Source organism: Dama dama, chromosome 8 (assembly GCF_033118175.1).
Source record: "Dama dama isolate Ldn47 chromosome 8, ASM3311817v1, whole genome shotgun sequence".
Taxonomy (NCBI): Eukaryota; Metazoa; Chordata; class Mammalia; order Artiodactyla; family Cervidae; genus Dama; species Dama dama.
Window position 1 is genome coordinate 24,292,284 of NC_083688.1, and position 21,162 is coordinate 24,313,445.

At 40.4% G+C, this 21,162-nt stretch overlaps 1 protein-coding gene across 1 annotated transcript in view; it reads left to right on the plus strand.

Annotated features, from left to right (window-relative positions):
- The window catches only part of FARSB (phenylalanyl-tRNA synthetase subunit beta), a 69,649-nt gene that overhangs the window by 42,770 nt on the left and 5,717 nt on the right, over nucleotides 1-21,162 (plus strand). Inside the window, exon 16 of the mRNA XM_061148644.1 lies at nucleotides 4,087-4,242. Coding sequence (XP_061004627.1) covers nucleotides 4,087-4,242 — 156 coding nt within the window. The remainder of the gene's footprint in view (nucleotides 1-4,086; nucleotides 4,243-21,162) is intronic.

Sequence of the window (21,162 nt, forward strand, 5' to 3'; positions counted from 1 at the left end):
GTATATGCTGCAAACATCCTGAAACCTTTCTTGAGTGGAGTATAATTTTTCTTTTAGGTCCTATATTTTTATCCTAATTTCATTATTCTCATCACCAAAATCAGTTTTTTGTTTTTTTTTTTTAATTCTAAGTCTTTAAACCAGATGTTCTTCCTCTTATCAGAAAGGCAAGTTTTGCATAACGTGGAGATCAGGACAGAAGTATTCCAAGGCAAAGGTTACCAAAATAGAGCTTCCAGTTTGTGGTACTGAGCTCTCTGAATGGTGGCATTACCATGGGGCTCTTCTCTCACGGCAAGAATGGGGCTGCAACGTAGTTTCAATACGTATCTGTGTGTTAAAGTGGAAGCATGTGACACCAACGAATGGGTACCACATGGCAGAGATACCCAGGAGCAAGTCCGTAATATGAAAGGGATAGATTAGTTCTGTTTCATTGCATTTTTTTCTCTTCAAGGGGAAGTGGGGGGTGGAGAGAGAGGGAGGGAGGAGAGAGAGGGAGGATAGGAGAGAGGAGTGTGTGTGTTTGTGTCTACAGAGCAGTCAGTCCCCTCATTTTAATTAATGCATGTGGTTGATTAGTGAGATTTGATGCCTGCCTGGGTGTAATATTAATCTTTATTCTGACACCTTCGATTATAGCTTTTAGATAGCAAATGTCTTTATCTGTGCACGTGAAAGTGATAGAGAAGGATGCCGGCACAGTCCTGACTCTCCAACATCAGCTGGCTCTTGGGCAGACTTAGAATGTGGCCCCTGTCTGGTCCTGGCCTTGTTTAATTCTGTATATGCTTTGCTTTCTTTCCAGGCTTTATTTATTTATTCAGAAAATAATCATTGAGCAGTTAGTCTGTGCAGGCCCTATGCTGGGTCTGACCTCTACCCTCTAGGGTTACCTAGAGTAGAGTGCTTTGAACATAGTGGGTGCTAAGAAATGTTACATGGCAGGGACAGTTATTTCTCTATGTATGTTCAGTCCAAAGTTTAACTTAGAATATAATTTCCATGAGTTACAACACTGATGATGGCTAGAAACTTTAGTTAACTCACTTCCAAAAATAAACTTATTTCAGTTGCTTAACTAAAAGTCTTAAACCTGAAAACTTTTGAAATCTGTTTAATATATCAAAAACATTTCAAGAATGCACATCTTTGACTACACTAATTATATTCATACATAAGTTTGTGCTTATACTTTCTTTATCTTGATCTAAATCCCTTAGAAATTTCTTCTAAATCCTTCAGAGATTTAGAGATTTCTGCTGTATAGTGGAGAGGGTATGGGTTTTAGAGTTAGGCAGTCCTGGTCCAGTCCTGGTTTTGTAACTTATTAGCTGTGTAATTAATTACAGTTAGCTCCAGGCAGTTAGCTTGACTTTGGGCAAAACCTTTCTGAGTTTTGTTTCTCCATTTTAGTTTTTCCTGTCCATTTTATGGTACAATAAAAACCTAGCTAACACGATTGTCTTGAGAATTAAGATGACAAATAGGCTGATAGCTGCCAAGTCCTGGCACATAATAGATAATTCGTTCATGTTTTCCTTTCCTTTTACCATTTATGGACTCATTTTCATATTACTTTCGTAGTAAAACACAATGTATTAAAATATTCATTTGTTTACTTGGATATCTGGAAGGCAAAAGACATTGTGTATTTTGTGTGGATTATGGCTATGAGAATAAGTCTGTGGAAGAACTTTTGCTCAATACATGCTAATATGAAGCAGCTTTTTATTGTCAGTTTGTTCCCCCAGATAGACATTAATTTGTTCTTTTTCTAATTTAAAAGGTAAAATGAAGCCATCGTTCATTGTTTGTGTAGAGCAGCAGTCTCCTCCAGAATTTATTAAAGGGCCACAAGTGTGTTTATCTGTTAGAAAGTTAAATGATCTCCAGTGAATTTGAGTCTGTCTTTGTATGCTATGCATTTCTTTATTAATAAATTAGTTTTGAATTTTTCTAATCATCACTACAGATACAAAACAGTTCTGTCACGCCCCAAGACCCACAAGTTGTCCCACTGTAGTCACATTTTCCCCCGCATCTCACCCTGGGGACTACTGCCTTGTTCTCTGTAACCTCGAGTACATGCATGCTAAGTCACTTCACTCATGTTCAACTCTTTGAGACCCTGTGGATTGTAGCCCTCCAGGTTCCTCTGTCCATGGGATTCTCCAGGCATGAATACTGGAGTGGGTTGCCATGCCCTCCTCTAGGGGGTCTTCCTGACCCAGGGATCAAACCTGCATCTCTTAAATCTTCTGCATTGGCAGGCAGGTTCTTTACTGCTCATGCCACCTGGGAAGCCCTTTCTGTTGCCTTAGTTTTCCCTTTTCCAGCTTGTCACATAAATGGACTTACATTGTCCACTTACATTGCCGTATAAAACTGGCTTCTTTTCATTCATCTTAGTACCCTTGAGATACATCTAAGTTATCAAGACTACCTTATTGCTGAGTAGTATTCCATTGTAAGGATGAACCAGTTTGTTATCTAGTCATTTGCATTTTTGCAATTCTTTTAAAAATACTGCATTTGTGGGACTTCCCTTGTGGTCTGGTGGCTAAGACGCCACATTCCAGTGCAGGGGGCCCAGGTTCAATCCATTCCTGGTTAGTGAACTAGATCTCACATGCTGTAACTAAGACCTGGCAAAACCAAATAAATAACTTTTAAAAATATCACATTTCATAAGTTTGTTCTGATTTTCAAAGTAGAAAAAAATATACTAATCAAGGAAGCTTGGAAAATAGATAAACTTAAAAAATTAATCCTACCCAAACATTACCTCTGTTAACATTCAGGTACATTTCTTTACATACTTTTTCCTGTGAATGGAATTTTTTGGCTTGTGGTTACATTCACATAGTTGTATCCTTCATAAATTGCTATTTTTTTTCATACTTTAATTGTGATGTGTACATGTGACATAGTTTAAAAAGGTTATAAAGCAGACACTGGTTTAACCCTCCAAGTTAAGAAGTGAAATGTTGCCAGTGTCCTAAGCTGCTCGTAAGACCTAAGCTGTCTCTGTCGTTATCACCTTCCCTTTACCTGCAACAGTCACTGTCCTGACTTTGATGACAGTCACTTCCCTGGTAGCTCAGTCAGTAAAGAAATCTGCCTGCAGCACAAGAGACCCGGGTTCCATCCCTTGGTCGGGAAGATCCCCTGGAGAAGGAAATGGCAACCCACTCCAGTATCCTTGCCTGGAAAATCCCATGAACAGAGGAGCCTGGTGGGCTGCAGTCCGTGGGGTCATAAAGAGTAGGGCAGGACTGAGCAACTAACACTTTCACTCCCTTATTTGTTTCATAGTTTTCCAACCTGCATATACTCTTTGGACAATGTGATTTGGCTTTGTTTCTTTTTGAACTTCGTGGTCTCTTTTTTTTGTTTCATTTACTATTTTAAGTATTTGCTCTAGCTCTACTATAATGAATCTTCATAAAGATGCTTTTTGGAGAAGGAAATGGCAACCCATTCCAGTATTCTTGTCTGGAAAATCCCATGGACAGAGAAACTTGGCGGGCTGCAGTCTATGGGGTCACAAAGACTTGGACACAACTGAGTGACTAACACTTTCACTTTCAAAGATGCCTTTTAGCTGCATAGTATTCTGATGAGTGATTGTGTTGTAACTCTATGTAGCCATTTCCTAATTTGGGTTGTTTCTAATTTTCACTGTTGGAACTAATGCTTTATGTAGAAGTAATAGCTTTCTGTATGAATCCTTTTTTTGTATTTAAGATTATTTCTTTTGAATAGTTTTCTGCCTTAAAGAGTATTAAGTTTTAAGGCTCTGAAAAATGTTGCTAAATCCTTTACCAGTTCATACCACAATGAAGCCTATTGTTCCTGGGCCAGCCTTGAGGGTTTTCCATACCTCCCCCGAGTAAAAACACTTCAGGAAACTTGATGGTTGAAAAACCATCTTGTCTTTCTGAGGTTGATTGGTTCTCCGTATGTTTACTAATCGGTGTCCTTTTTTGTTGATTTTGCCCAAGTTTGTGTTGGGGTAAATCAGCTTCTTAGGTGACCTCAGCGTATCCTTGTGACCATTTCTTTTTTTTTTTATTTTTTCAGATGTGGGTGCAAGAAACTACAGGCATCTCTGTGCTGTTTATTACAACAAAAATCCTGGGTTTGAGATAATCCATGGGCTTCTGGATAGAGTCATGCAGCTGCTTGACGTGCCTCCTGGTGAAAAGAAGGGAGGATATGCAATCAAAGCATCAGAAGGTGAGACAGATCCATTGAGTCTAGAGTCAGCGATGCCATAACGAGGAGCCAAGCCCTATTTGTAATAGAACTTTTTGGCTTGATGGGGGGAACGACAGGGAAGTAGGAGATAGAGCTTCATATCAATTCAGTCCAGTTCAGTCGCTCAGTTGTGTCCAACTCTTTGCAACCCCATGGACTACAACACGCCAGGCTTCCCTGTGCATCACCAAACCCTTGTCCGTTGAATCGGTGATGCCATCCAACCATCTCATCCTCTTCTCCTCCTGCCCTCAATCTTTCCCAGCATCAGGGTCTTTGCTAATGAGTCAGCTCTTTGCATCAGGTAGCCGAAGTATTGACGCTTCAGCATCAGTCCTTCCAATGAATATTCAGGACTGATTTCCTTTAGGATTCAATGGTTGGATTTCCTTGCAGTTCAAGGGACTTTTAGGAGTCTTCTCCAACTCCACAGTTCAAAAGCATCAGTGCTTTGGTGCTCAGCTTTCTTTATGGTCCAACTCTCACATCCATACATGATTACTGGGAAAAACTGTAGCTTTGACCAGACAGACCTTTGCTGGCAAAGTAGTGTCTCTGCTCTTTTCCACAGTTCAAAAAAGCATCAGTGCTTTGGTGCTCAGCTTTCTTTATGGTCCAACTCTCACATCCATACATGATTACTGGGAAAAACTGTAGCTTTGACTAGACAGACCTTTGTTGGCAAAGTAGTGTCTCTGCTTTTTAATATGCTGTCTAGGTTGGTCATAGCTTTTCTTCCAAGGAGCAAGCGTCTTTTCTTTTCATGGCTGCAACTGCCATCTGCAGTGATTTTGGAGCCCAAGAAAATAAGTCTGTCACTGCTTCCACTGCTTCTCCGTCTTCTTGCCATGAAGTGATGGGACCAGATGCCATGATCTTTGTTTTTTGAATGTTGAGTTTTAAGCCTACTTTTTCACTCTCCTCTTTCTTTCACTTTCATCAAGAGGCTCTTTAGTTCCTTAAATCAATTAATTGTCCATATTTTCTAGAAAAACCTTTTTTTCCTCCAGCATTTTGAGAAAATGCTTTTCAGAGCTCTTCCAGCACCACACAGTATACTTTTGTTCCAGCTGAGTGCTGGTAACCTCTAGTTACTGGCACCGTCAAGCCATGGCCAACCCACAGTCCTAACTGGAAACTGAGAGAACCTTAACTCATGACTTATGCTCACAGCCGCCTATGTGAAGCCTTTAAGGCAAATGGAGAAAAGGGAGAGAGAGTGGAAGTTAGGCTAGCTGAATGGTATATAGACTCCTAACATGCTAGTTTCTTGTCTGAGGAATTCTGAATTTTTTGCTTTTCATATCCCTATATCTTGAATCGGTATATTTTGTTAGATGAGATTCAGAAAAGCTTGAAAGAAACGTTTTACTACTTTATTTCCACTGTTTACCTGACAATCTTATAACTCTTTGGCATTTTAAATTTCTGTTGGAAAATTCACTTTTTCTTGAAGTGTTATTTAGCAGTACTTGGTAGTGGTCTGAGATTTGGGGGGACATATTTTTGTTTTCCCCTTAGATTTATTTTTCTTAGTCCTCAAAGATAGTTTTTCACTATTATTTATTTATGTTTAATTTGGAAACTTATTTGAAAATGCAATAGCCATAAATATCTGAGCCTTTTTCAGTTGAAGATTTGTGGAGTTACATAAATTTTTTTTAACAAAATTGAAAGATTACATATTGCAGGGAGTTAGGGCTCTCTGCCACACGTCTCATTAACAGTCATCCAGTGAAGATATGTATTACGCTTATAGAATTTTAAAGTGTTGGAACTGGGTCTTGGAGTTCATCAGGTCCAGTTCCTTAGGTGGACAAGTGCAGGAGCCGAGGACAGGCAGGTTGAGTGAGTTGTGCTGGGTCACAGATGTAGAACCCAGGGCTCCTGCCTCCCAGTGTTCTGTCCACAGGGCCAGGATGCCTACCTTTATAGTGGCTTTCTGCACTCATTCACCAATTGACGCTTCTAGAATTCTGCTTGAAGGTCTGGTCATCCATGTTAACAGCAACCCGAGAGCTGATGTAACACTTTTTTTTTTTAACCCTCTATACAATCTCTTCTCAGAAATTTTTTATTTCATATAGAGATGAACTGGATAAAAATCTGTTCTCTGAAACAGATTGTGCCATTACATGAGATTAATTTTTTTTCTTGCTTGAAAGGTTGCAAAGATCTACATGGAAAATTGGAGCTTAACTTGTTGTGCCTATGACACTTTTATATGTAACTTTTAGACTAATGACGTTTCTGTAAGCCATAAACCAGTGTCTTAATATAATGACTCTCCAGCCTCAGTCAGTATTTCTTAGACGTATTTCTCAGAAGAATCTGAGCTCCCAGTCGAGAGACAGGCTCCATGAAGACCGAGTAAGTAGGATCCAGGTCCTGCTGTCAAGGGATCTACGGGGGGAACAACCATTGCCCAGCAGCTCTCACACCTTGCTGCTAAGGCCAGTGCCTTGATGTTTCCAGAGAGGGATATGGTGTGGCTTCTTCAGGGTATCTGGGAAAACATTAGTGAGTTTCTGGGAGGTCACATGAGCCTTTGAACGAATAGGTGAGAGATGGGAAGCAAGGCAGACCATTAGCGCAAAGCCAGAAATGATGGGAAACAAGGCCTAGTGCAGTTCTGTTTGACTATAGGGTAAGGAAGAAGCTTGGAACACAGTGTCCTAAGCGCTAGGATAAGGAATGTCAGCTAACTAACTGGAAAATACTGAAGCTGCTGCTGCTTCCCCTCCCTGCCCTTAAGTGAGTGATATGATTGGATCTGTACTTCGAAGGGATTAATCTGGCAGCAGTGTGTAAGTTGGAAGGCATAGAGTAGAGGGGAAGAGCGTGGTGGGAAGGTTAAGTTATAGTGTATTTTAAAGCAGTGAAAATAAGACTTGAACTTGAATGTTGGCCAAGGCTATACCAAGGAGAAGCCTGATTTAAGAAACTTTATGAAGGTAGAAGCTACAGCATTCGGACAAGTTCCACTGGGAACCTTTTGTGCCACTTGGAACTCTTATGATACAGCCTATGTATGTTAATCTTTTTTTAAGTTCTATTTTTAATATTCTAAACCTGTAAAATTATAATTTTAATCCTTACATTTTTTAGCATCAAGACAATATAATACTTAATTTTTTTAACATATAGATATCTGTTTTGGTTTGGAGAGTATGTGTTAGAAGTTGCATTCATAAACTGTAACCACTTATGATGTGGTTGTAGATCTTCATGTTCAGTGTTTTAGCCAAGTTGTTATTGCTGTTTGATTTTGTATGAGGACAGAGGCCATATGTGTTTTTCTTTTGAATTTATTTTGGCTCTCAGGATATTATATTTTATTACATTTTGATTATCTAATAATAAGCATGATTACCTTTTTTTGTTATTTTAATCTTTTTTTCTGATTGCCTTTTTTTTTTTTTTAATAACGGTCAAAGAAACCGACCTAAAGAAGTGCCATTGTCAAAGTAAGTCAGCAGTAAAGTTGGTAGAAGTTCTTCTTCTAAAATTTCATATATATTTATCTCCTGAATAAATTTCTACATAGGAGTTTGGTTGCTAAGGCATGTTTAGCTGTATCGTTTCCTCAGGTTTATTGTTAATTGCATATAGTTTTTTCTGCTTCAAGAAAAGGTCTTCCAAGTATCAAAATGTCAAGTAGAAACAGATGAAGAGCTACCGTTTCCTGCCATTCTTGATCACTGTGCTGTCTTCTCTTACTCTGGCATATGGTTTACCTTTTAATAATTAAAAGTCCCTGGTGGCCCTGCCATTATAATTGAGCAAAGTCTGGTCACCAGAGAGCCATGCTAATGTCAGTTCATTGGCAGGTGTACCCAGTCTCTCTATGTCCACTAGCGAGCACCACTGACTGCCTTTCGTGCCGCTTTGTTTGGTGGCAGGGGGGAACAGACTTGATTCCCCTCTGAGAAACTTGGCCCTGTCCATTGTGAGAGAAATCTGGAGACTTATTTCATTGATCATCACATTGATCCCAGGGAGTTCCGGTGACATTGCATGTAACCTTGCTTGATGCAGGCAGCAGACCTCAGCCTCCCCAGAGTCTTTGAGAAGCACTCTTGAGGCCTGTGACTGCAACCACAGTTAGAAGCCATGGGCGCTTAGTCTCACATAGATTTTATTTGCTGAGCACCATGGCAGTTAAGAACACAAAAGGAGCTAGGATGTCAAACTGCCAGTAAAATAAAGACAACCATTGAGTGGGAAAAAAGAAAGCAAACCTTCAACCTTTTGAATCCGCCTGCCAATGCAAGAGACGTGGGTTCGATCCCTGGGTCGGGAAGATCCCCTGTAGAAGGAAATGGCAACCCACTCCCGTATTCTTGGCTGAAAAAAATCCCATGGACAGAGGAGCGTGGTGGGCTATAGTCCATGGGGTCAGAAAGAGTCAGACACGACTGAATGACTGAACAGTAGAGCGCTGTGAGTGCTTCAGACATCTCATGGTATTCCACTGGCATCAGAGCAGGTCATTACAGCATATTATATGCTTTTTTCCCCAAACTTCTTCCCCTCTGTTTTTGTGGTTTGTTGCAAACTAAATTATGTATGTTAAAATGCATTTATCCTTTTCAAAAATCACTTCTGGGCAAGGAAAATTCCCAGCATTTTTGTGTTTACAACAGTTATGTGGTCCCTGGGCAAATTATGGTGAAAATCACTTCTTATAGAAGATAGTGGGCTTTGTGTGTGATTGGCTGCGTTGACTTGAGTGTGTGTGTGTATTTTTTCCCCTTTAATTTGTTACTTTTTCAGTTTTGTTTATTCACAAATCTATGGAAAACATCAGTTTAACCTGAGAAAAGATGGAAAAACAGAAGTTTTAGTACTTTTAGTTTTGACAGTTCTAATTTTCATGCTGCTCAGAATCCATTTTGTGAAATGAAAAATAACCTTGCAAGTAATAGGCACATTTAATCCTGCACCATATGTAGTTATAGAGGGTATTTAGATACCTTCTGTTAGTGTCACCTAATGATCCTTGACTTGACCTGTAGGTCATGACCTTTTCCCTCTTTCAGGACACCTGGGAAAGATTGCAGATGCTAAAAAATATGGGTGAAATTGTGACGTCTCCCTGGTCTTCACACTGGTTTTTAGTGTAACATGAGCTTGGAAATACATGAGAATCGTATATATCGAACAGTTTGTTGGAGTAAAAGTGTTCCATTTATAGTCCAATTTATACAAGATGTCTAGACTGGAAGAAGGAGTGATCTTTATGGCATCTCCAAATTTTTAGTTACTGTCAGCAAAGACTGTTAAGGCACCAAGTTTAAATGAAAAAAGGTTTGGAAGTTTGTAAGCTTCTGACCTTGTTACTCTGTGTAAAAACTTGTCCTTTGTCCTCTGATTCTCTACTTTTTTGCATCCTCTGATTCTCTTCTTTTTTGGTGTTGGAGTTCGGCTTTCAAATACTGCAGTTTTTGTTATCTTTGTGGGCTTTCTTAAGAGCAGTATTAAATGCATCAGCAGGGATCACCCCGCATCCAAGCAGCGGGATGATATGGGGCCAAGGTACTCATAAAAGCCTCAGCTGTGATCACCGTTCACGTAGTCCTGTGTTTCCTTTTTTTACTTTTTATTTATTTATAGAAAGTGTTCTTTTTGGCTGCACTGGGTTTTCATTGCTGTGAGAGCTTTTCTCTAGTTGGGGCAAGCAGGGGCTACTCTCTAGTTGCAGTGTGTGGGCTTCTCATTGTGATGGCTTCCCTTACTTTGGTCTGAGGTTCTGAATACAGGCTCAGGAGTTGCTGCACATGGGCTTGGTTGCTCTGAGGCATGTGGGATCCTTCTGGACCAGGGATCGAACCGCATGTCCCCTGCATTGGCAGGCAGATTCTTAGCCACTGGGCCATGAGGGAGGTTGTGTTCTTGAGCGTGCTTGTTTGTTTCCTTGCCTCACTCCCTCTTATGCGTGTGAGGCAAAGTCTCTCCACGCATGCGCAGCGCCCCATGCTCTTGGTGAGCCGTGGTACCCACCTGACCACTCAGTGCTCCGTGCCGAGGCGGGTGCTGCACGCCACGTCCCACCTGAATATCGTCGGCTCACTTTCCCGTCTGATGGACCTTACTGAAACACAGTGTATCTCATGTTCTTTTTATTATCAATCCCTTAAGCAGCTTTTTAGACTTTTTTCCTAATTGCCCCTCCATAAAATGTTAATGTATAACAGTTTATACAAGAGTATAACATTAAAAGCTATGCAGCAGGTACAAAGTTAACGTTTAGTAGTTTTTTCATGCAAGCTGCTGGGCTTGAAGGATCTTAGTTCCCCGACCAGGGACTGAACCTGGGTCGCCACAGTGAAAGCCTGGAGTCCTAACTACTAGGTCACCAGAATTTTCTAATTTAACTCTTGACTTCAAAGTACTTACTTATTCTTAACCCTGAACTGAATTTTAAAAATAAGGTTTATACTTTTTTATGTATGAAGCCCAGACATGTGGACTGGTGTGCTGCAGTCCATGGGGTCACAGAGTTGGCCACGACTGAGTGACTGAACTGAACTGAAAATGTTAATACTGCTGGTATACTGAATATTTATTATGTACTATATGAATATCTGGGCTTCATATATATAAAAAAAGTATAAACCTTATTTTTAAAATTCAGTTCAGGGTTAAGAATAAGTAAGTACTTTGAAGTCAAGCGTTAAATTAGGAAATTCTGGTGACCTAGTAGTTAGGACTCCGGGCTTTCACTGCTGCGACCCAGGTTCAGTCCCTGGTCAGGGAACTGAGATCCTTCAAGCCCAGCAGCTTGCATGAAAAAACTACTAACCTTTAACTTTGTATCTGCTGCATAGCTTTTAATGTTATATTCTTGTATAAATTGTAGTGTATCAAATTACATATGCCAGTTGGCAGTTGATTTAAATACATAACTGTAACCAAAATTTTTTTTAAAAAAAATTCAAAACTCACTTTTCCAGTGAAAGTAAAACACTTGAAAAATTTCTTAAAAAGTATTTAAAAAAAAAAAAAAAGTATTTTCAGTGAATTTAGCTTTTCCTTGATAAGAGAAGATAACTTTTAATTAGCTGGTAGTCAGGTGAAAGTGTTAGTCACTGAGTCATGACCAACTCTGTGGTCCCATGGACTGTAGCCCGCCCGCCCGGCTCCTCTGTCCATGGAATTCTCCAGGCCAGAATACTGGAGTGGGTAGCCATTCCCTTCTCTACGGGATCGTCCCAACTCAGGGACTGAACCCAGGTCTCCCACACTGCAGGCAGATTCTTCACCCTCTGAGCTATCAGGGAAGCCCCTGGTAGTCAGGTATGTTGATGTTTTTTCAGTCCAGTACTTGATGTACTTAATGATGTGTTGCATAATAACTTTTTAAATTAGAAACTGTTTCTATTTACTTTTCAAAGCCTGAGCTGTGTGCAGAAGCTCTCAGGATCATACATAAACAACATACAAGGCAGCCGATGGTGACTCCTGGCACATGCAGGTCACCTCTTAGCATGACCTCCAAGTTGAGCACTTGATAGTCTTCCAGTGACAGGACCTGAGCCGGCTGTCACCATGGTTAAGAGCACTGGTCTTGCACACGTTAGCTATGTTTTCCATGCCAGTGCTGCTCCCGTGAAGCCCAAGATAAGCCAGTGAGACGAACTAAATACTAAGGAGAATAGTTTTGTTAAGTAGGGTTCAGCTTTGGGGGTCTCTAAACCATTGTAATGTAAGATTGTTTTCATACCTGCCTCCCCGACCAAGAACCAGTTTTCATCCCCCATTGAAAGGGTGTGCTGTGACTTACAGTGTACTTTGGAGTTACTTCAGTGTGACTGTATGTGCTGGGCAAAAAAGAGAGAAAGGTATTTTTGTTTAACACCGTGTTCTCCTTTTTTTCCTGCTTCTTAGGCCTTGGCCTCCACTGTTCTGTAGAAAAGGCTATGGCCCAAATATAAAGAGCTGCAAAATAAATTCATTCTGCAGTTTCAGCGACCCAAATCCCAAAAGTTGAGAGGGTTTTTAGGGTGATTTGTACTACTCAGGTTTTTTTTTCTTTTTCTGATTCTTTTCCATTATAGCTTATTACAAGATACTGAATATAGTTCTTGGTGCTATACAGTAAATCCTTGTTGTTTATCTTATACATGGTAGTTTGCATCTGTTAATCCCATACTCCCAGTTTATCTCACCACCTTCCCCTTTGGTAGTCATAAGATTGTTTTCTTTCTCTCTGAGTTGGTTTTGTGAATCAGTTCATTTATACTCTTTTTTAGATTACACATGGGATAAAATATTTGTCTTCTCTTAGTATGATATTCTCTAGGTCCATCCATGTTGCCGCAAATGGCATTATTTCATTCTTTTTTATGGCTGAGTAGTATTCCAGTGACTTCATATGCCACATATTCTTTGTCCATTTACCTGTTGATGGGCACATAGGTTGATTCCATATCTTAGCTATTGTAAATAGTGCTGCTATGAACATTGGGGTGCATGTATCTATTTTAGTTAGAGTTTTGTTCAGATATATGCCTAGGAGTGGGATTGCTGGATTATATAGTAATTCTACTTTTAGTTTTTTAAGGAACTTCCATACTGTTCTCCATAGTGATGTACCTGTTCGTTTTTCTCCACACCTTCTCCAACATTTACTATTCATAGACTTTTTGATGGCCCTTCTGACCAGTGTGATGTGATACCTCATTGTAGTTTTGATTTGCATTTCTCTGCTAGCTAGCAGGGTTGAACATATTTTCATGTGCCTGTTGGCTATCTGTATGTTTTTGGAGAAATGTCTGTTTAGGTCTTCTGCCCAATTTTATTGGGTTATTCATTTGTTTGTTGTTGTTACTGAGTTGCATGATCTTTTGTATATATTCAACATTAATTCCTTGTCAGTCACATTATTTGTAAATATTTTCTCTCAGTGGGTAGGTTGCCTTTCCGTTTTGTTCATGGTTTCCTTTGCTGTGCAAAAGCTTCTGTAAAAGTTTTGAAACAGTTACAAGCTTATTAAAAAAAAAAGCAGATGCAGGACAAAAAACTTTTTTCTGAACTGTTTGAGAGTAAATTGCCAACCAATACCCCCTTAATACATTAGTGTGTATTTCTTACAAACAAGGACATTGTGTAACTCCATAACCAAAATAAAATCACCAAAACCAGAAAAATATCTTTTATGTTAATGTTAACTCCGTTTAATCCTTATACCTTGTGCAAGTTTTATCAGTTATCCTTTATATCAAAGAATCACTTGTTGCCTTTAGCTGTAATGTCATGTCATTAGTCTCCTTCTGGAGAGTTCTAGAATAGTCTCTCCTTGACTTTCATGACCTTGACACTTATTTCATAGTGTGTCCCTCAGTTTGGGGTTGTCAGATGTTTTCTTCCCAGTATATTCAAGTTAGGCATCTTTGAAAGGATGTTTTAGAAGTAACGTTGTCTTCTCAGTGCATCCTGTCAGTGGCACCCAGTGTCTATTTATCTGACAGCTGAGGCAGTTAACTTTAATCACTTGATCAAGCTTGTGTCTACTGAGCTTATTTACTGTCAACTTATTCCTCTCTCCCTTATCATTAATAAGCATTTTGAGGAGAAGAGCATTGAAATTATGTAAATGTTGGTCCTAATCAGTCTTCCTATTTGTTTATCTATCTCAGTACAGATTCATTATTTCCTGTTTCATTCAATGTATTTTGTTCTTGTTCAGTTGCTCAGTCCTGTCTGCCTCTTTGCAACCACATGTACTGCAACATGCCAGGCTTCCCTGTCCTTCACTATCTCCTGGAGTTTGCTTAAACTCATTTCCGTTGAGTTGCGTGCAGCCATCTCATCCTCTGTCACCCCCTTCTCCTGCCTTCAGTCTTTCCCAGCACCAGGGTCTTTTCCAGCGAGTCAGCTCTTCGCATCAGGTGGCCAAAGTATTGGAGCTTCAGCTTCAGCAACAGTCCTTCTAATGAATATTCAGGATTTATTTCCTTTAGGATTGACTGGTTTGATCTCCTTGCTGTCCAAGGGACTGTCAAGAGTCTTCTCCAGCACCATAGTTCAAAAGCATCAGTTAATCCAGCACTCAGCCTTCTTTATGGTCCAACTCTCACATCCGTACATGACTACTGGAAAAACCATAGCTTGACTAGATGGACCTTTGTCAGCAAAGTGATGTCTCTGTCTCTGCTTTTTAATATACTATGTGGGTTTGTCATACCTTTTCTTCCAAGGAGCAGTGTCTTTTAATCTGTTACTTTTTCTGATGCTCATGTTGTCCTCACTTTGGCCAGTGGGAATCCCTTCAAGCTGGCTTCTGTGTCCTTTTAACATGTTCCTATTATTCTTTATTATTATTAGCACTCTCTTACTTTGGGCATAAGAGGATATTCCAGGCTTATCTTGAACTTTCCATTGTCCCATTTCTCCATCTTGGTTCCTTTTGGTGGGGAGTGGTGTCTGAAAGCCAAGTTAGGCTTGTAGGTGCACACAGACATACCTGTATCTACTAATTTACTCCTGTATCTATGTGTTTTGAAAACCATAAGCCCATATTAATACCTCCATTCCGGTTCAACATCTTAGGGTTCATTACAGTTTTCTCCCTTTCGTATTTATACCTCACTTCAACAGTGAAAAACCCGGTTCCCGTGATTTGTAATTTTTTCACTTACTTGCTCATTGCCCCAGTTTGTAATTGAACCCTGTCTTGCACCCTGAGTGTCTGCCTGGCTCATCACTCACTCTCAGACTCTAGTGGCCCCTTGCCTGCCCACTTGTGGCTGTCCCCTCTCATCTGTGGGTGCCCTCCCCGTCCCCTGTAGCTCTGACACCCAGTGCCCACCCCAAGTGTGGGGATCTCTGCCTTCCTTGGCCCCTTTAGGGCTAGATTATTCTGGAAGCGGGAAGAGGACTTTGTAAGCCTTGAGAAACTGTTCTTGGCAGGGAGGCTCTTACTAAAGTGAAAGGGAGAAAGTAGTTATATATGGTGGTGCTTTTTTGAAAGTGGGTTATAATATAGGAGATATATTTCTGGGCTCATCTTATATAGTTTCTGCCTCAGACCTGGAATCCGCTATATCGCCAAGTGGCCCTGGTTCCCTTTAGTGGGAAATCAAATTTAGATCACAATCTAGGTGCTAAGGTTGCTCATTGCTACTGAGTGAGTCTTTGTTTCTAGGACTTTTTAAAATGCAGAGCTGAAGAAAACCTTTCTGTAAAAAAAAATTCTGTTTTTTAAAGAAAAGCATTGATTTCATATGGACAGTTTCGATTTATATTTAGGATTAGAGGATTTTTACTTAATATGTTGGGCTTTATAAGGTTTTTTTTTTACATTGACAATCTTGATTCCTAAAAAAAAAAAAAAAAAAATCTTGGTTCCTGATGAATTTATATTATTACTCTATCCATCTTTATTCAGAATAATATTAGTTATTATTACTAATAATATAATTATTAGAAACTTTAAAGCTTTATCTTCAGTTCTTTTTGTCCTTAGAACATAGCCTACAATAAAGTACATTTTGACCATTATTTTCCCAGTATTAACAGGCAAGACTGTAGAAGCCTTAAGCAATGCTTGCACTGGTATTTTGTAAATCTCATATTAATTCAGAGTCTGCTTCGTTTAAAAATGAGAAATACACATTTTACTGTGGACTTTGGGGCAGTGGGGAAGCAGAACCTTGATCAGACATCTGTTAATATCTGTCTTCTCTGGAGTTTCTTTCATCTGTCAGCACATTTCTTCTGCACCGTTAGGCTACCTTTAGAGAGATAGCCTTCTGTATATTACGTCATTGCAGGAATCCCACAGATTGACATTCATTTAAAGCATCCCTGATGATTTTCTATGAATGACAGGCAGACGAACTGACTTCATCCAGGCAGGGCCCTGTTGTGGTTCTGATCTTGATGAATTAGTTAGCTTTATGGTAGTGTTCATTGGCTGTGGTCTAGTCTCCTGCTCTTGAGAAATAAATTGTAATAGTCACTTGGGTGACTTAGACAACCTGTTCCCCTCCTAGAAACATCTCCAAGCACCCACCAGCCCTGGTTGGTCGTGGGTCAGGGTCAGGAATGTCGTCGTCCTGCCGGGAGTTCTTTGAGGCCAGATAGGCCGCATGTGGAATGGGCAGTTTGTCTTCAGACCCCAGCCCTCCAGCACTTACAGCCTTGGTGACCCTGCCTTTGTCTTAGGTTTTCCTTCTTCCATTCCTTCCTGCCCCTCCAGGACTCTCACTGTAAACATTCTGCCTTTTTTTGTTTTTAAAGAAAATTTCATTTCAAGAAAGAATCTGACTTAAGGTTCAGTTGATACATACTAGTGTGAACTTGCTTTAATTTTTAGCCCTTTCTCATTGTGAAAGGAGGAATTTTGGTCCCTCTATGGAAATGTCAGGTTATTAGCTTTAAAAAGGGTGGGGCAAATTTAGTGGAATAGAAAAACTCTCTCCACCTTCTGAAACTACACCTGTTTGACAGCCACACACACACTTCCTTATATTTAGGAACAAGGAAAGGAGAAACATGGGAAACGGCAACACAGCCCAGTATATCAGCAAATGTTGTTTAGCTGCCAAGTTGTGCAACCCCATGGACTGTAGTCCATCAGGTTCCTCTGTCCATGGGATTTTCTAGGCAAGAATAGTGGAGTGGGTTATCATTTCCTTCTCCAGCAGATCTTCCCGACCCAGGGATCGAACCCAGGTCTTCCTCATTGCAGGCAGATGCTTTACCATCTGAGCCTCTAGGGAAGCATCAGCAAATAGACAGACATTAATTAATTATATGCCTTTCTTTAAACAGTAAACTGTGACTGTTACAGTAGTTATAGTATTTTTATTTTGAGTGATGTTGAAGCCAGCCATAAAGAGTAAACAGTTCAGCAAAAATAGCAGGTAAAATGCCTTGCTCTGAATGTCTCTAGAACTTCCTATTTCCTGTTCTGTGAGACCAGTGTTGATGTGCCCAGTATTCATCAGTAGCTGTTAAATGTTTTATCAATGTTATTGTAGCCACTATACCTTGGTATTCTCCTTCCAGAAGACAAGGGTTTCTGCTCATTCTTTTAATTCCCAAAGGCTCCTAACTTGTTTATGAATTGTATTCTCTGAACAAAGATTTTCTCTTGGAATTATTTTCCTGGACTGCTTTGATGCCTTTTTTTTTTTTTCTTCCAGTTCCACCAGTGGAACTGAAAAAAGGAAGTAATTGGTACTATACCAGGGACAGTTTTTTCTTTAAATCAGTGTTGTACAAAACAAGATCAGTTCAGTTCAGTAGCTCAGTTGTATCTGACTCTTTGTGACTGCATGGACTCCTGCATGCCAGGCTTCCCTGTCCATAGTAACAGTAACTCCTGTGTGTTGGGTCAGGTTCTTCTGTAGTGTTAGCCCATGTGACTTAGGACTTAATCCCTTTGTGCCAGTTTCTTCATCTGTAAAATGGGGATGATAATATCTGTCCTGTCTGTACGGGGAGAGGCAGACTAAGAACTTGGGAAAGCATTTTGGAATGGCTGATCACTCCCCAGAGTTCCCTCAGGGTAGAAGTTAGAGCTGCGCTTCAGAAAGGCATCTTTGGCTAAAAGTCACAGACTCAAGAAGGAACTGGGTCCTCAGCTTGACTGTTACCTGGCTGGCTGGTTTTCTTAACCTCTTTGGTATCCATTTTCTCATTTCTGAGATAAAGCATGGACAAAATCACTGCCAGGGTCATTTCCAGTTTTAAGATTGTGCAGGAGTTTAAATGTTTCAGAAGCAGCCTCTGCCACAGGGTCTAGCGTAACAGCACACTTTCTTCCCCTTTTTAGATGGTGTTACTATGGTGCTTCTTTATCCACTCAGATTATTCCAGCCTTGTTTCAGGAATCTGAAACTTATTCTTTAAGGATGCCTGTGTTATATGGGATTTTTTTTAATGTAGTGTCTTTTTCCTTGGAAAAGCTCTAGGTTTGTCTGTATTACATTATGTTAATAATATTGCAGAGCTTATGTTATTATGTCTTAAGGCTAGTGGTTGTCGGTGTTTTATTTAAGTGTTGTTTGTTTCTTTAATTTTAAACCAGAAGAAGTTTGCACACATGAAATGGACAGCTTGACCAAAGGTTTGAAAACACTGTTCGTGGGCCTTCTGTGCCTCGGGCCACACAGAGGCGTCACTCTTGGGCCTATACCGTTGCCTGCCTCGAGCAGTCCACTAATCTTCTTGTGCTCTGCTTTTTCCATCTGTAACTTGCCTGTCCTTGGGGGCTTGGCCAGGGCTGCACTGGGATCAAGTCACTCCCTTTACTGGGGGGAAGATGAGTCGAAAGTAGGGTACTTTGTTTTCACAATCTCACTATTATTCTCTTCTTTCTCTTCTAACACGCCCTACTTATCAGCTGAAATTTAATTCTGAAACTACAGCACATCTCTCCTAATGGCATGCTTGAAGTTACGTTTATTCCATGTTGACCAAAAGTCTCAGTTGAAAAGTTAACTAATTGTGAAGTTATAGATACAATCTCAAATACACAACATTTCCAGGCTTTCCTTAATTAGCCATAGAATAGTCTCTTTATTGTTGTTTTTATTATTTCACTATAACTGTGGGGAAAGTAATAAATTCTGCACATTTTGATGTGCTTTAAAGGTTTTTATCAGATGAAAGAGTTGGAAAGACCCATTTTATTGACCCTGGAAAGCAGGATGATCTATACCTTTTATTTTTGAGGTTGTGATTCTGTATCTGTCCTATGAACACTTTAAGAAATGTGAAAATTTGGGGGGAAATGGTTTAAGTGCAAGACAGATGTAGGATGAGGGCGTTATTTTAGAATTATTGTTCAGTCGCTCAGGTCATAAGTAAAAGACATGGGGGATTTGCTACCAAGGATTCAGGGGCAATTTGGGAACCCAGGCTAGGAGGACCTTCGCGAGGACCGGAACAAGGTGCCCACATGGAGCTGTCTTTCCAGGTCAGTTGCCTGCATTGCCTGACTTCTCTGCGCATCTGTCTGCTTTATTCCTCCCTTGTGAGCACTCAGCAGTAAGGCTGTAACAGGGAAGAGTGACACCTGACTCCATGTTGGATCTGTTTCTTTGACTTTGTTGTGGTTGTTCAGTCGTTCAATCGTGTCTGACTCTTTGTGACCCCATGGACTGCAGTGTGCCAGGCTTCCCTGTCCTTCACAATCTGCTGGAGCTTGCTCAAACTCATGTCCATTGAGTGGGTGATGCCATCCAACCATCTCATCCTCTGTCACCCCCTTCTCCTTCAGCCCCCAGTCTTTCCTTGGTGTGTATGAAAGAAACATAGTTAAGATTAGACTTTAAAATAGATCCTAAGAGTGGTGATCGTTTTGTGATGTATAGAAATACTGAGTCACCATGCTGTACCCCTGGAGCTAACACAGTGTTGTAGGTCAGTTACACTGTAATAAAAAAAATAATAAGTAAATAAAATGACAGATATCAAAAGGTGATAGCCATGGAAATAAACTATAAATTTCCTTGTACTAAGTAAAACTCGGAAATTTTGCAGTCATGATTCTAAATGTTTAGTCATAAGGCAATTGTGGTGATCTCTTAAAAAAAATGGTTCCTTGTTGAAGACATTTCTCCATTAGTTAGAAGCTAGGTAGTCTAGACTTTGCTGATTTCCTTTTTAAGCATAAAGCCCAATAGGACCCAGTCCTTATTTGGAGGACAGATTTTGCCCTGCCCTGTTGATAGAATTGCACTCATCTCACATGTTAGCAAAGTAATGCTCAAAATTCTCCAAGCCAGGCTTCAGCAGTACGTGAATCATGAACTTCCAGATGTTCAAGCTGGATTTAGAAAAGGCAGAGGACCCAGAGATCAAATTGCCAACATCCGTTGGATCATCAAAAAAGCAAGAGTTCCAGAAAAACATCTGCTTCTGCTTTATTGACTTCGCCAAAGTCTTTGACTGTGTTGATCACAACAAACTGTTAAAGAAGTGGGAATACCAGACCACCTGACCTGCCTCCTGAGAAACCTGTATGCAGGTCAAGAAGCAACAGTTAGAACTGGACATGGAACAACAGACTGGTTCCAAATTAGGAAAGGAGTATGTCAAGGCTGTATATTGTCACCCTGCTTACTTAACTTATATGCAGAGTACATCATGTGAAATACCGGGCTGGATGAAACACAAGCTGGAATCAAGATTGCCGGGAGAAATATCAATAACCTCAGATACGCAGATGACGCCACCCTTATGGAAGAAAGTGAATAAGAACTAAAGAGTCTCTTGATGAAAGTGAAAGAGGAAAGTGAAAAAGTTGGCTTAAAACTCAACATTCAGAAAATTAAGATCATGGCATCCGGTCCCTTCACTTCATGGCAAATAGATGGGGAAACAATGGAAACAGTGACAGACTTTATTTTGGGGGGCTCCAAAATCACTGCAGATGGTGACTGCAGCCATGAAATTAAAAGATTCTTGCTCCTTGGAAGTAAAGCTATGACCAGCCTAGACAGCATATTAAAAAGCAGAGACATTACTTTGCCAACAAAGGTCTATGTAGTCAAAGCTATGGTTTTTCCAGTGGTCATGTATGGATGTGAGAGTTGGACTATGAAGAAAGCTGAGCACCAAGACTCTTGAGAGTCCCTTGGACGCAAGGAGACCCAGCCGGTCAGTCCCTAAGGAAATCAGTCCTGAACATTCACTGGAAGGACTGACGCTGAAGATGCAACTCCAATACTTTGGCCACTTGATGCTAAGAGCTGACTCACTGGAAAAAACCCTGATGCTGGGAAAGATTGAAGGCAGGAGGAGAAAGGGATGGCAGAGGATGAGATGGTTGGATGGCATCACCGACTCGATGGACATGGGTTTGGGTGGACTCCAGGAGTTGGTGATGGACAGGAAAGCCTGGCGTGCTGCAGTCCTTTGGGTTGCAAAGAGTCAGACATG